General features: G+C 45.7%; 2 protein-coding genes across 3 annotated transcripts; one reads left to right on the forward strand and one right to left on the reverse strand.

Annotated features, from left to right (window-relative positions):
- Positions 165-2,435, reverse strand: RPS2 (ribosomal protein S2). The gene is made up of 7 exons (XM_021412171.1): positions 2,249-2,435; positions 2,039-2,128; positions 1,685-1,792; positions 1,181-1,354; positions 939-1,098; positions 532-623; positions 165-288 (listed from the first exon to the last, which is right to left on the reverse strand). The coding sequence occupies exons 1-7, from the start codon at positions 2,402-2,404 to the stop codon at positions 208-210; spliced, it is 861 nt and encodes a 286-aa protein (XP_021267846.1). The 5' UTR covers positions 2,405-2,435; the 3' UTR covers positions 165-207.
- On the forward strand, positions 3,712-14,250 carry TBL3 (transducin beta like 3). 2 transcript variants are annotated; one of them, XM_021412160.1, is made up of 22 exons: positions 3,712-3,829; positions 3,935-3,986; positions 4,106-4,201; positions 4,451-4,498; positions 4,999-5,140; positions 5,600-5,684; positions 5,855-6,025; positions 6,285-6,360; positions 6,795-6,891; positions 7,174-7,379; positions 7,731-7,872; positions 8,368-8,426; positions 8,726-8,829; positions 9,492-9,642; positions 9,775-10,005; positions 10,181-10,251; positions 10,900-11,056; positions 11,492-11,550; positions 12,044-12,147; positions 12,555-12,626; positions 12,765-12,923; positions 13,453-14,250. In XM_021412160.1, the coding sequence occupies exons 1-22, from the start codon at positions 3,789-3,791 to the stop codon at positions 13,563-13,565; spliced, it is 2,436 nt and encodes an 811-aa protein (XP_021267835.1). In that variant the 5' UTR covers positions 3,712-3,788; the 3' UTR covers positions 13,566-14,250. The 2 variants fall into 2 exon arrangements, with proteins under 2 accessions (XP_021267835.1, XP_021267836.1); XM_021412161.1 differs by lacking the exons at positions 3,712-3,829; positions 3,935-3,986; positions 4,106-4,201; positions 4,451-4,498 and having other exon boundaries at positions 5,124-5,140; positions 5,839-6,025.

Consider the following 14,452-nt stretch of genomic DNA (forward strand, 5'->3'; position numbering starts at 1 on the left):
CAAACCCTCTTCAGGATTAATACACGATTAAGGAGGGTTAGTGTAAAACATTCTATTCCACACAGCACATGTTCAGGCTGTAGGCCACAGACTCAAGCCTACTCAAAATCCCAAGCACAGATTTAATCCATCTGCCCAATGCACTAAGCATCCAAGCAAACCAATTTCTTGTCCACTGACCACTTTATTGTCTTGTACAAAAACCACTTAAGTAGTTGCCACAGCAGCTGCCTGGGTTCTCTGCACTGAGACTCTGGTGTGGGTCTTAGCCAGATGATCAGTGAACTCCTGCAAAAGAAAAAAAAAAAATAGTACTTAATTTCAGTAAACCACTGTCACAGAATTCTCAGCATTGTAACCCTTTCCAACAAGGTGTGTACAGTGGGGGGTGGGGAGTTCAGATATAGTGTAACTTAATATTTTACCTATTTTTTTTTTCTTGGACCATGAAATGCCATTTAAGTACCTACCCAAAACTTATCTGGGTTATCAGGATAACATGAGCTAGGAACTGAAGCATTGTATATTTACCTGGTAAGGAGACTTGGTGAATACAGTCTCTTTCCAGAGGTCAGGAGTCAGGTAACTGTATGTCTTGGAGATGGCATCAAAGGTGGCCTTAGCTATGGAAAGAAGTTAAACATTCCACATCAGTGTTACAGAAATGAACTTTTGTACACACTTACGAAGCTCCAAAAGTGTCGAATTTTAAAGGAAACAGAGAGACCATAAGAGGATCTCTCTGTTAAACTCTTAAAATTCAGTTTCCTTTCTCTCTCCATTTACGACAGTTACACTACTTCCAGCAAGTGCAACCGCGCAGATTGGGAGATTAGGAGCTTTCAATTTAACATGGATTTAATAACACTACAGTGTCATTTCCCTACCCATAACAGAAAAATCACAACACATACTACAATGCTATAACCCTCACTTACCAAAGTTGCCGAGTGTGGCAGTACAGCCCCTGGCTGAGGTATAACAGTCATCGATGCCAGCCATCATCAGCAGCTTCTTGGGAACAGGGGCAGACACGATGCCTGTACCACGAGGCGCTGGGATCAGACGCACCAGGACAGATCCACACCGCCCAGTAACCTGTGCAAGCACAACAGGTTACAACTTCCACAGCACACACCACAACGTGACTCAGAGGCAACACGCCGCGAGTCGCTCTTACCTTACAAGGCACAGTGTGAGGCTTGCCGATCTTGTTCCCCCAGTAGCCCCGTCGCACTGGTACAATGGATAATTTAGCCAAAATGATTGCCCCACGAATAGCAGTAGCAACTTCTTTAGAGCATTTAACACCAAGACCAACGTGGCCATTGTAGTCTCCAATGGCAACAAAAGCCTGAAATTGAGCAAAAGGTTTTAGCCAAGGCTTTGCCATGGAGGAACATTCTGTCAGCAGAACTTAATCCAGCAGGATCTTACCGAAAGTAACCAGAAGCATGTGGTCAACATTTAACAGTTACAGTACGCTACAATTAATCAGTTATTAAAACAGCTCCTACAACTTAAGAAGTTCATGATGTTTGAGAAGCACACTTCTCCCCTTACTGCTTTGCTTTCTCTAGATCAGAAATAATTCAATTGAAGAACTAGGTTTTAGATTCCTGATACAGCCATAGCTATCAATATGCCAGTAATGTTCAAGAGAAAATACAACAAAAGAGATTACCTTAAACCTGGTACGCTGACCAGCACGAGTCTGTTTCTGGACAGGCATGATCTTCAACACCTCATCTTTCAGAGAAGACCCCAGGAAGAAATCGATGATTTCGGACTCCTACAAGATTCATCCGTTTAATCACACAAAGCCGCACTTCTGAGCTACAATCTCCACACAAGACAAAGCACAACACACAGATTTCACTGCTCTTCTCTATAAATGAGCCCACAGTAAATTAAACAGCAACATGGCTCAACTTGAACCTTCTAAATAACAAACGCAGCAACTAACGCTAACTTCGCAATTCAGACTAAGATCCTGCTGCTCGCTGCTCACCAGCTCTGTGCATCCACAGAACCTCACCTTGATCGGAAGTGAGAAGAGGTAGATCTCCTCCAGAGACTTGATCTTCATATCCTTGACCAGGCGACCAAGTTTGGTGACAGGAATCCACTAAGGAAGAAACAAGCAAGTGACGAAGGGCCAGCAGCAGCTCCCAGAGGAACAGGGACTGCAGGCCCCCACCACCTGGGACAGCCCCACACAACCCCACGCATCTCCTGTACCACTTACTTCTTTATCCTCTGCCTTGCCTCCACGAGCCCCACGGCCTCTCCCTCGGCCTCTACCACGGCCGCGCCCGCGGCCCCGCAGCCCGGTCCCGAAGCCGCCGCGGAAGCCCCCTCGGGCGGCTCCCGCCCCTCCTGCAGCACCGGCGTCGTCCGCCATTTGCTATAGAGAACGAGAGGCGCGTTAGCCAAAACGCTATCACCCACAGTTAGAAATAACCGTACGGTACGGCGACAAAGCCCGGCCGGGACCCATCCGGCGAGGCACGGCCGTCCCCGCGCTGCAGGCGGCTCCGATGGGCGCGGATAGATCGGAGCCCCCGCACAGACACCATACACACTCCACCCACACTTACGTGTTCGTACAGTAGAAGGCCGCAACTTGACGCCGTTCGATATTTATACCTAGCGAGTTCTCGCGAGAACACCTCCCCTCCGCGCCAGCCCGGCGTGCTGAATGCAGAATACGCTGCAGCGCGGAGGGGGCGCCATCCGCTAACTTATACAGGGTGCGGGGCGGGAGCGTCCGCTAGAAGCTGTGCGCATGCGCTCCAGTTACGCATGCGTAGACTCATGGTATAAAGCCGCGCGCTCGCGTGGTTTTCTGTCTGAGGAAACAGAGGGTAGGTGGGGGGTGCTGTGTTTGTGTGGGGGCGGACGGGCACGGTTTGTTCGTTTCTTCGGTCTTCTCTCGTAGCGGTCTTTGGAGCTTTTATGTCTTGGGGGGGGGGGGGGGGGGGGGGGGGGGCGAGGGGAGGAGGTCTGCTTGCGTTATAGGCTGCGCTGGTAGTGGATGGGTGCAGAATGGGGGCCGTTGGTGAGAGGGCTGGGAAGGGGCCTTTGGCACAGTCTGAAAATCACCTGCGGTCTCCTGTGGCCCCCGGTGAGATAACCGTGCCGATAGCATAGGGAACATCAAAGCTTATTGCCCACGGTGATGGTGTGTGGGGAGTGAAACCCATGTTCCCATAATCTCAGTAAGGGGCCCTGCGGGTGTGTGGGTGTGTGGGCCTCGTGCTGCGGTGAGGGCCGTGCGTGAACGCTGTGCATGTCCCCGCAGGTGCAACAGCACGGCTGGATCCTTGTGAGCATGAGACAGTGAGCGCCTTCCTGAGGAGGATAGTGAATTTAAAGCTGGAACACTTCGAAGCTATACGGAATCATTTAGAAGAATGTTTGTACAATTGGAGCGAGTATTTTCAATAAAAGCTTCCTTGCTTGAGCGTTTATTCGAGTCGTGTTACTTGTATTTTTGTACAGTCCACAAAACCCGTCAGGGGTTTGAAGGGTGGGGGTACCTGCTGAAAAATAACCCGGAGTGGCGGGAGGCTGCTCCCAGCCGCCCTGCGTCCCGAACCGGCAGCGCTGTGCCGAGATCAAAGCGGCTCCGCGCCCTCCGCTTCCCGCTCCCATGTGACACGGAGAGAAGGCGGCTTCCCCTGCCCAGTAGTGCGTCACTTCCGTGCGCCGGAAACCCCAGCACTGCAGTCGGAAGTCCCGCCTTCATAACCCGGAAGCGGCCGGCACGCGGAGTGCGGGGAGGCATGGCCACGGCGGCGGGAAGCGCGGTGCGCTTCAAGAGCAAGTGAGAGCGGCTGGGGCTGGGCTGCGTGGCCGTGAGGTGCGGCTACGCCGCGGCGTCTTCGCTCTAACGGTTTCTCCACGCTTTTTCTCTTTTTTCCTCCTTCAGCTATGCCGTGTCGAGGAGAATCGAGCCGTTCTACAAAGGAGGGCGAGTGCAGGTAATAGTCGCCTTCGGCCGGTGCCTGTAGGCTGGGCCGGGCGGGCTGGGGAGCGCCGTGCTCCCCTGACTGGGCCACCCCCACACCCTGCTCCCAGCTCTCTATCCTTTGTTCTCTAGATAAGCCGGGATGGGAAGTTCATGTTTTGCCCCTGTGGGACTAAGCTGAACGTGATCGATGTCGAAACAGGAGCTCTGCTACACAGCCTCGAGCAGGTGAGGGGTGAGGGAGCCCTGGAGCATTTCCCCCAGCTCCTGGCTTTCGTTACTGATGTGTTCTGAAGTTCTTGGGAGCAGGAATAGAGGAGACTGAGAACTGTAAACCCAGCTGGTGTTTGCATTGTCCATAATTGTGTGTGTAGTGCTGCATATGCTTGGATCAGCAGAAGCTATGGCAGAGAGAGGCTTGAGAGCACTCCTGAGCACTGCACAGATGAATAACTTTTTTTTCTTTCATTTTTCAAGGATGACCAAGAGGACATCACTTCATTTGTTCTCAGCCCTGATGATGAGGTATGTGTATGGCTGTGTTTTCCTTTCTTGGGTCTCCTGATAAATCCGGTGGAGACTGAGAGATGTTCTGCCTTGAATGTATATGGGGAACTCTATGAAGTCTGTCATCTCTTCTGGGTTCAAGTCAGATATAGGTATTACTACTGTCTTGTTTTACTGTAATTAATGACAAAACACCCACCCAGGGATGGGAATGCTTTTTTAGCCATTCTATATATATGTAGAGATTGTATTAGTTGATGTTTTGTTTAAATCCAAAGTTTTGGAGAGGTTTCTTGTTGGTTCATAATTTGTTTCTCAGCTTAGAAGAGGTCTTTGTGGACACTTACTAAATGTTTAATGTATTTCCTAATACATTTGGAACTAGTGTTAGTTTCATGAATGAATATTGAAATACCAAGGTTCAAGAACATGAATGAATAACGAATATTTGTGTTGTTTGTGTGTGAGCACTGAAGGAAATGGCTGATCTTGCTTTCCTTTGCCTTGCTTTTCCATAGATTCTTGTGACAGGAAGCCGAGCCCTGCTGCTGAAACAGTGGAACTGGCGAGAGAACAAGTGTGTGCGCACGTGGAAAGCAGTGCACATAGCACCAGTGGCTACCATGGTCCTTGATTCTACTTCAACCTTGTTAGCCACAGGTACGATCCTATTTCAGCCCAGCTCGATGCAGTGTGAAGTGTTGAGCTCTCTACTCCACATTGGATCATAAGAGGCTATATATACGTATATGTAGAGTAACTTACTGACAAAGTAAGTGTTGTTCTTCTACTATTCTAAAACATACTTAGTAAAGTGCTGGTAAATATTGGGGATCTATGAGACAGTGCAGCATAGTTAATCCAAATGCGCAGTTGGGACTCCTTGAAGATAGAGGACAGGCATGAACTGTAATGTATTAGTTGTACTTGAAGTTTCTTCTCTGTGAATAGTCAAATTTTGTCTAGCTCTCTGTAAGTGTGAAGTACTCATGAACTTCTCTTGGTGTGGATGGCTGTTCCTGGATTCATTTTTCTTTCTGCTGCCTTTGTTACTCATTGAATTTTACAGCTGTTGCTGTGTTGGACCTCCTTTCCTCATTCTTACATGTTCTTTTCAAGGTGGCTGTGACAGCACCATTAAGATCTGGGATATGATCAAGCAATACTGCACACACAACCTGAAAGGATCTTCAGGAGTTGTACAGTAAGGATGAGCCCTGTTTTTCAGTCACTTAATGCGATGCCTTGATGCTGAGATTGATGTGAATTGTTAAATTCTATGTGTAGAATGCGTTTCTATTTAAATATTGGACTAATGCAGAGAAGGTGCCAGGCAGCTTATTCCTACTCCATTCAAGTGTATCTCCTCTCTAGCCTTGTTGAGTTCCACCCTGATATCTCCCGTCTGCAACTCTTCTCCTCTTCAATGGACTACAAAATCCGAATTTGGGACCTGAATTCCAGCAAGTGTCTGGCTGTGCTGGATGGCCACTTCAGTGCTGTCACTTCCCTGGCATTCACTGCAGATGGAAACACGCTCATTAGGTAAAAAAAAAAACAACACAGAGGCTTAGCTTTTTCATTAACCCTGCCTCTTGAGAGATATTGGGTGCTTGAGTGTGGTCTGGATGGGGTAGTTTGTCCTGTCGGGGTAAGGTAAGGACTGCTAAAAGTATTTGGTCTCAGTTTGACAATGCATTGTGGACTTTTTTCAGAGGGATGTTGAGCTCACACAACTCCAAATTTGAATTCAGAGATGGAGTTGAATGTTTTTCAATGCTGAAACTGCTTTTTTATCTTGTAGTTCTGGCCGTGATAAAATCTGCATGGTGTGGAACCTGAAAACCAGAGAAAGTAAACGAACTGTTCCTATCTATGAGGTAAAATTGCATTTCTTTTATTCCTTTGAAGTCCTTTGTAGGTTCTTGTATGTAATGTATGGGTTGCTACATAAACATAATGCAGGTTTTTATATATTGTGATGTCAGGTTTCTCTGTACTTTCCAAGGGCCATAAAACTTTGTCTGAAGCTGTTTGTTCTCTTTCTGTCCTTGCTTGGTGTAGTTGTGCCTGGGCAGTTTGAAGAAATGTATGCCACTGGTGCTCCACTTCTGGAGAAGGAAGGAAGGACAGTTGCTTGAAAACTTTGTTCTTGCATTGTATCTGCTAGCCTTTCCTAGGCACCTGTGTAGTCTGGGGCAGTGAAGCATGGTCTGTGTGCCTTTTGGCACTAATGGGCTGTTAACATGGCTGCTTGCTGAAATGGGACTCTAACCCTTTGTGCTAAGCTGGTGTTTGGCCAACTCCCTTGTAGAGCGTGGAAGCTGCCATCTTGCTGCCTGAACAAGGAGATTTCTCTCAACTGGGTGTGAAGAAACAAGGGCTGCACTTTCTCACGGCTGGCAGCAAAGGTGAGTGTCCTGTCATGTTGCTGCTGGACTGTGCTTAAGACACTACATTGCTGTTATTCCTGGGATATGTGTTTTGTGTGGCGGAAGCGTTGGTCTGAACTCTTGGGGGATGGAGAGCAAAGCCTTCTCCTGATTTCCTCCAATGACAGCAGATGACCAAGACTGATCAGGCCTTAAAGCTGTGAGGCTTTTTCCAGTACACAAGGCCGAGGTTTGTTTTATATTCCTTGAACAATCACTGTCTAAAACAGTGGCTCTGACATAATTTATATTATGTGCTAGGGGTCCTGAAAATCTGGGAAGTTGCCACAGCTGCTTGTGTGTACACCCAGCCTGTGCCCTTTGAGCCTGTGGAGTCAGAGGAGGAGGCCAGCGAGCACAGCCTGACCCACTGCATGCTTGTGCCTGAGAGAAATGAGATAGTTACAGTGTCTGTGGAACACAACATTGTTTTATATGATGCTCAAACTCTTCAGCTCAGGAAGCAGGTAACAGCCCTCTTTTCCCTTTTTATCCATATTGTAGGGTCAGCTGTGATTCTTGTGAAAGCTTTATTCTTGAAATAACAAGCTTTATTGTTGAAAGCTTGTTCCTGAACTGTTCCTTGGTTACAAACCAGAAAGCCAGTTTCACTGGTGGGGTTGGAGGGATATTGCACAAATAAAGTCAAATGGAAAGCAGAATAGGCCCAGACAAAAATCCTTTGTGTATTCCAGTTTATGTCTAATCAGATCTTTGCATGCGTAATTAAGTGTAAGATAATGGGCATGCAGCCTCACTGTGTGTGGTACCATTTGGTGCTTCTCCCTGTTAAACTGTTCCTGTTCTGCCATCTTCAGCTTGTGGGTTACAATGATGAGGTTCTGGATGTGAAGTTCCTTGGGCCTGGTGATTCTCACATTGTTGTGGCTACCAACAGCCCTCAGCTGAAAGTGTTTGAACTGTCAACATCACACTGCCAGATCCTCTATGGTCACACAGGTGCGTGTGGTCAGTTCTGATGTGGGTGGGTGGAAGATGTGAAAGTATTTCTTTATCCAACTTTCACAACTCTTATGTGGGGACTGCAATCACTGGGTTCTGTCTGGAGCAGTTTCACAACTTTTTTGGTGTTTTTTTATTTTAATTGCGTGGGGAAAGTATTTACTTGTGCACTCCTGATTTTGCAAATGCTGATTTATCTTTATCTAGGTCTGTCAGTTCAGTCCCTCTCACTAGCAGTGAGATCAGTTTAATTTGGATTTGAGGATGTAGGTGTGGAAGTGCTTGCTCTGAATGCTATTTTGTGGCTGCAAGTGACAGACCTGCACCAGTGCCATAAGTAACCTGTCCCTTTGTAATGAGTGCAGATATTTTGCTGAGTCTCTCAAACCTGGCCCTAGTCATTGAGCTTTGAACTCCATACTAATTAATGCATTTCTGTTGTCTGATTTCAGTATTCCTTTGCATCCAGCTGTTTTTTCTTCTTCTGTTTAGAAACGATTCTTGCTTTGGATGTCTTCAGAAAAGGCCTGATGTTTGTAAGCTGTGCTAAGGTGGGTAGCCCTTTTTCTTCATTGAATGAAACTCTTCACTGCTTGTGATTTTTATGGAGTTGTTGTATTCCTTTGTGGCAGAAAGGGCTTTTGTTGGGATGGCATTTCTGACTGCTACATCCCCAAAATACAAGGGGGATACATTGTTTAAAATGAATACATTGTTCGTTTTAAACACTGCTCCCTTGCTCTGATGAATGCAGGCAAAGATACAGGCTTAAAAACCACTGAATAGGCAGGCTTGTGGATGTAGTTAATGTGTGGAGGACTGATCACTTGTCTGTCCTTTCCCATTACAGGACAAAAGCATTCGAGTGTGGCGGATGAATAAAGATGGAAGGGTGGTCTGTGTGGCCCAAGGACTGGGTCATGCTCATGGAGTAGGCGCTGTCTCTTGCTCAAGGTAATAACTGTCAAACAAAGTTTTACCTTTGCAAGCATGAGTCATGGCTGCTTTGCTGGTCCTCAGTGAATGTTTTGGTGAATGTCTGCTTCTAAATAATATTGTTTGTCATGTTTGAATCCAGCTTGTCACAATGCGCTGAGTTTGAAGGAAGAATGTTTGTGGTTTTCTTTTTTGGATGCACATTTGTCCAAAAGTTGTGAAGCTTGTGTTTCTTTGTCAGTCTATGTTCTGTTTTGCTTAAAGAGCAGCAGCTGCTTAATTTGCCAGATAAAGCTCAAGTAATTTGAAGAGAAGGACTGGGGAATGGAAAGTGTGCCTATGAAGGCGCTTGCTTGAATAGTGTATCTGTTTATCAGCTCTTCTACTTTCTTTGTGCTGCCTAACAGTCTAGAAGCCCAGCTTGTTCAAAAGTTGCCATATACCTTAGTGTGTAAATGAAAAAAGCTATCAGTGCTCTTGGCTAATGGCTGAATTGATGGAGGCTATCCCAGGGTCTAAAGTAAAATGAAAGACAACTTGAAAAAAGCACTCGCACTCTGTCTAACGTCACAGCAGAGTGACTGTGTAGATTCCAGTGGGGAGAAGACCTTTTCTCAGTGTGGTGGAAACCACTGTTTTGCTTTCTTACACTTGGCATGCTTTTTTTTTCCTCCTTTCAGATTGAAAGAGAGCTTTATAGTGACCAGCAGCCAGGACTGCACAATAAAGGTGTGGCATATCCCAGAATCTCTCACTTCCAAAGCAAAAGCAGCCATGATCTCCAGTCCAGAAATCCTTCATGCACAAGTGACTGAGAGGGGTCATGACAAGGTAAAGCCCCACCTGATGTGAGAGCATGTTTTTAGTATTTAAGTGCTCTCCTGTTTTATACCCTTGCTGTCTGACAGCAAAAGCAAACACTTGAATTGCTTTGCTCTCTGTGTATTTGTGTGGCGTTTCTAGGACATAAACAGTGTGGCAGTTTCTCCAAATGACAAGCTCATTGCCACAGGCTCGCAGGATCGGCTGGCCAAGCTGTGGTCCTGCTCTGATTGCTCTTTGCTGGGTGTCTTCACTGGACATAAGCGTGGCATCTGGTGCGTGCAGTTCTCTCCAGTGGATCAGATTTTGGCCACCTCTTCAGCAGATGGAACCCTAAAGCTTTGGGGTCTTCAGGACTTCAGTTGTTTGAAGGTAATGAGAGCTCAGACTGCCCCTTGCTCTAAGCAACTCTTGCATGCTACGGAGATTGATTTTTGGCATTTACCTACCTGGGCTTTGGGAGTAAATATTATTCCCTTTAAAGAGGATCCTCCTTGAAAACCTGGCAACAACTCTAATACTTTGGAGCTTCTTTCTTGTTTGGCAGACCTTTGAAGGTCACGATGCCTCTGTACTGAAGATCATTTTTGTAAGCCGAGGAACACAGCTGCTCAGTGGGTAAGTGCCTACACCAGAAGCCAGAATTAATCAGAAAACATGGCTGGTATGAGCAGTGAGGGAATAGTCTTGTGCAGAGGAGTTAGTTTTAGAAGGACTGATAGGAAGATGTCATGTTTATGCCTTGTGGCAGAGACATGGCGTGTTTTCCTTTCCTCCAGTTACACCACGGGTTCCAGTTAGCTCCACTGACATTGCTGGGTTAGTGACGTAGACCACAGGGCAGAGCTAAGTATGCATTTCACCCACTGCTTTTGGTGAGGCTAGAGCAGCCAGGGCTAAACTACTAACTGTTACCTGCAGAGGGTTTGTTCTCCAGCTAGAAGCAGAAAAGAATGCAGTTTATCTCCTGAATTTCCCTTTCTTATGGAAAGGCTGAAATGGAGCAGTCTGGAAACACGCAACAGAGCATATGAAGAAGTGTAGATATTAGGGCGTTCCAAGATAGAATCACCTGAGGGGATGTTAGTGCTACTGGGAATGGGTTGAAGTTCTTAAGATCTCTGAAGATATTTGATTAATTCTGCTCATATTTGATATGCATTAGGTTAAGTGTATTTAACATTTCAGGTGAGGCAGAGCAAGAATGGATCTATCCAGTGATTCTGAGTTTGTTTTTGCTGATTTTTTTTTTTCCTCTTTCAAAAGTGGTTCTGATGGTCTCTTAAAACTCTGGACAATTAAAACGAATGAGTGTGTAAAAACATTAGATGGCCATGAAGATAAAATCTGGGGTCTTCACTCTAACAAGCAAGATGACATGGTTGTGACAGCATCCAGCGACTCCTCCATCACGTTATGGAAGGTGCGGTGCAGGGTCTTTCTGTGTCTCTTCTCTGGGTTAGTGATCAGAATGCACTTGCAGAGTTCAGTATCTCAGTGATTTGTTCCTCGCTGTTCCAGCATGATACATGTTGTCCTCATTTTATGCCTTACTGATGCAATTGCAAGGTGCATATCTTGGATGTTGTTGTTGTCGTTTGGTCTGGTTTGGGTTTTTTTTGGCCACACTGCGTTTCTCCAGTTGATGCTTTAAAGGGAACAGGAGTTGGTCTTTAAGTGGCCTTCCCAGCTCTGGTCTTCTAGAGATAGCTTGGAGGGAATTATGAGTTGTTGGATTTAAAACTTAAATGACTTGACTTGGGGATCTTGCTGCAGAAACGGATTTTCTAATGACTTGGTGACTCATTCATCTAAATTAAAGCAAGGTCTGACAAAGTTGTATCCTGGTTCGTTATAGGATGTCACTGAAATTGAACAGGAAGAGGCACAAGCTAAACGGGAGGAGCAGATTATGAAGTAAGTTGATTCTGAGTAGTAGTGAGCTGTGAAAGGTGCATTATGTCTGGTTAAACTGCCCACACTTAAAGCCATCATCCAACTCCCCCTAATTTCAAGACTATGTCCCATAGAGATTTAGATGCTGCCATGGCTCAAGTAGTCTTTTATACTTTGTAGAAGTTTAATTCCTGCAAATCCTTGCTATATTATTGTCAGCTTGATAATGATTGGTTTCGTGTTTATGTGCTACTAAGATGAGTCATGTCAAAGCACTGAAACCTACTTTCAGTTTGTCCTGCTTCAGCAAGTACTGAGTAATTCAAGAATCCCTTGAACGTGTCTGGGCAATTATCTCCACAATGAGGGCACTGAACCATTCATTGGCATGCACTATTAACTTCATGGCATTAAACCTCTGCGCACCATTACTGCCAATTCAGCTTCTTCTGTACTGAATTCTGTTGCACCAACCAAATATTTGTCTCATACTCCTGACTGATTTGTCTTCCAGAGAGCAAGAGCTTTCTAACCTGCTTCATGAGAAAAGATACCTCAAAGCATTAGGCTTGGCAATCTCTCTGGATCGTCCGCACACAGTGTTGACTGTTGTTAAAGGTGAGTTCATATTATATTCTGAAGGTTTTTTTATGCCCTCTCTGCTTTCCAGAGCATTTCTTCCAGGTAGACACAGACTGAAGTCAGGCACTTCAGTGTTTAATAAACTAAAGTTAAGCTGAAGTTAGTTGCTAAAGTCAAATTGTCTGAAAGCCTCTATTTTACCCTTCTCCTCTCGCTCCCATTTACCTAAGTGAAAAAATCACAGCTGATGACGGTGGTCTCCCTGCCTTAGCCCCTGGGTGCATTCTGTAAGGGATGAGATCACGTATTGAAACTCCTGAGGGTTTGGAACTGTCACAAAGGATGTTATTTCCCACAGAATCCTCAGTGTAGGAGGAAGGCAGGGGTCTTGTTCTTGAAATAATTCTTTCTTAATTTTTTTCTTTCTTTATTTCTTCTTGTAGCCATCCTCAAGGAAACTGATGGGAGAAAGCAGTTGGAAGAGAACATTGTTCGGTTGCGGAAGGATCAGAAAGGTTTGTTACAGCACGGTTGGAGAGCTAAAACCTTTCAGATTTGGGGATTATTTTATGAAGTGAAATTAAAGCTGATCTCTGAAACAGAAGAGATGTTTTCTTGCACAGCCAACGTGCACAAATGTCCTTTTTCCCTAGAGGCGGTGTTAGCATTCTTGGTGACATGGAATACGAACTCTCGAAACTGCCACGAGGCTCAAGCTGTCATTGAAACCCTCCTGAAGCACGAAGCACCAGACAACCTCCTGCAGTACTCGGGCATTAAATCTGCTGTGGAGTCCCTGCTGCCTTACACCGGTGAGCGGTGCTGCAGGAACAGCTGGGCAGTGGGCAGGTTAATCCAGTCTAGAGCTGCTGGGAGGTGCCTGCAATAATGTGCTGTGGAGTTTCATTGTATGCGATCTCAGCTGCCCTCTGCTCATGTGGGACCTGAACTCTCTTCCTGTTTTGTGCACTGGGTGCCCAGAGAGGCTGTGGATCTTCCATCCCTGGAAGGGTTCAAGGCCAGGTTGGATGGGGCTTTGTGCAGTCTGGTCCAGCAGAAGGTGTCCCTGCCTGTGGCAGTGCTGCTAGAAGTAGATGAGCTCTAAAGTGCCTTCCAGCTCATGCTATTCTATGATCCTGGTGTGATGTGACTTAGTGCCTCCTGCCCTCTCTTTATCAGCCTGGACAAAGAGTTTTTCGCAGTCTGTTCCCCTGTGAGGTCTCATCTTATGTTGTGAATGCTCCCTGTCTGCTCTCCTCCAAACAGAAGAGAGGTTTTTGTACCCATTTCTGGTAAACTTCCCCTCTTGTGATACCAACCATCAGTTTTGTTTCTTTGCAGAGCGCCACTTTCAGAGACTGAGCCGCTTGCTGCAGGCCTCCATGTTCATTGACTTCATGTGGCAAAACATGAAGCTGTCCGATGCATCACAGCAGGAAGATGTGATTTTGTGACTCTTCCCTCACCAGCTGCTGTTTCCTGACAGGAGTCTGGACTGTTTTCCCACCAGATACAGCAACTGGAATGCTCCCATGTTTTATAATGTCTTTTTTTAATGAATTTATAAAACAAGACCACCGTTCAGTCTCCTTGGGATTTTATGAAAGGAAGAATTCATTCCTTTGGGCAAGCTGTGGCTTCTCTTTGTATTTTCACAGCTTGGATTTTGAGGCCTGGGCTACAGGAGTGCTTCGTTTGGAGAAAAGGCAGAATCTGGCTGTGAGCAAGCTCTGTTTGTCTTTACTGTGAATGTGAAGGCTATGGAGTTGGGAGATACTACTGGCCATGTTGTATATATCCTGAAGTTCAGCTAGGTGGTGTGCTTAGATCTAAGCACTGAATATTCTCTGTACCTGGGCAAAATGCAGGCTGGGCCAAGGCAGATCTCTCACCTTTCTTGCCCCAAATGCAGCACTTGACAGGAACATGGGTATGATTTTAATTCTCCAACGAGCAAGTCTTTGAAGTACAAAAACTACACAGTCATTCTAGATACTCATGAGTTTTATTTCAGAGACAAATGTATAAAACTTAGAACAATACAAACACCTTGCAAGTTGGCTAAATTGCCTGATTAAAAAAAAATAAACATTCATGGGAAACTAACTAAAATTAAAGGTAGCAATCTGTATAAAAGTCCTAGGTTTTCCTGTAACTTCTTTCTAACTCAGTTTTAGCAGATGAGTTTGGTATAGGAAGTACTGTAAAATTCAGTAACTGTTAGACTCCCTCTTTAAGTTTTGCTCATAAATGTGAGCTCTGGCCTCAGCCACTCCACCCAGGCACCAAACAATCTGTACTACAGCCATTTTTATCTCTGTGCCTGTAGAATGTCACTAAG

The sequence above is a fragment of the Numida meleagris genome, chromosome 13 (genome assembly GCF_002078875.1).
Source record: "Numida meleagris isolate 19003 breed g44 Domestic line chromosome 13, NumMel1.0, whole genome shotgun sequence".
NCBI classification, from domain to species: Eukaryota; Metazoa; Chordata; class Aves; order Galliformes; family Numididae; genus Numida; species Numida meleagris.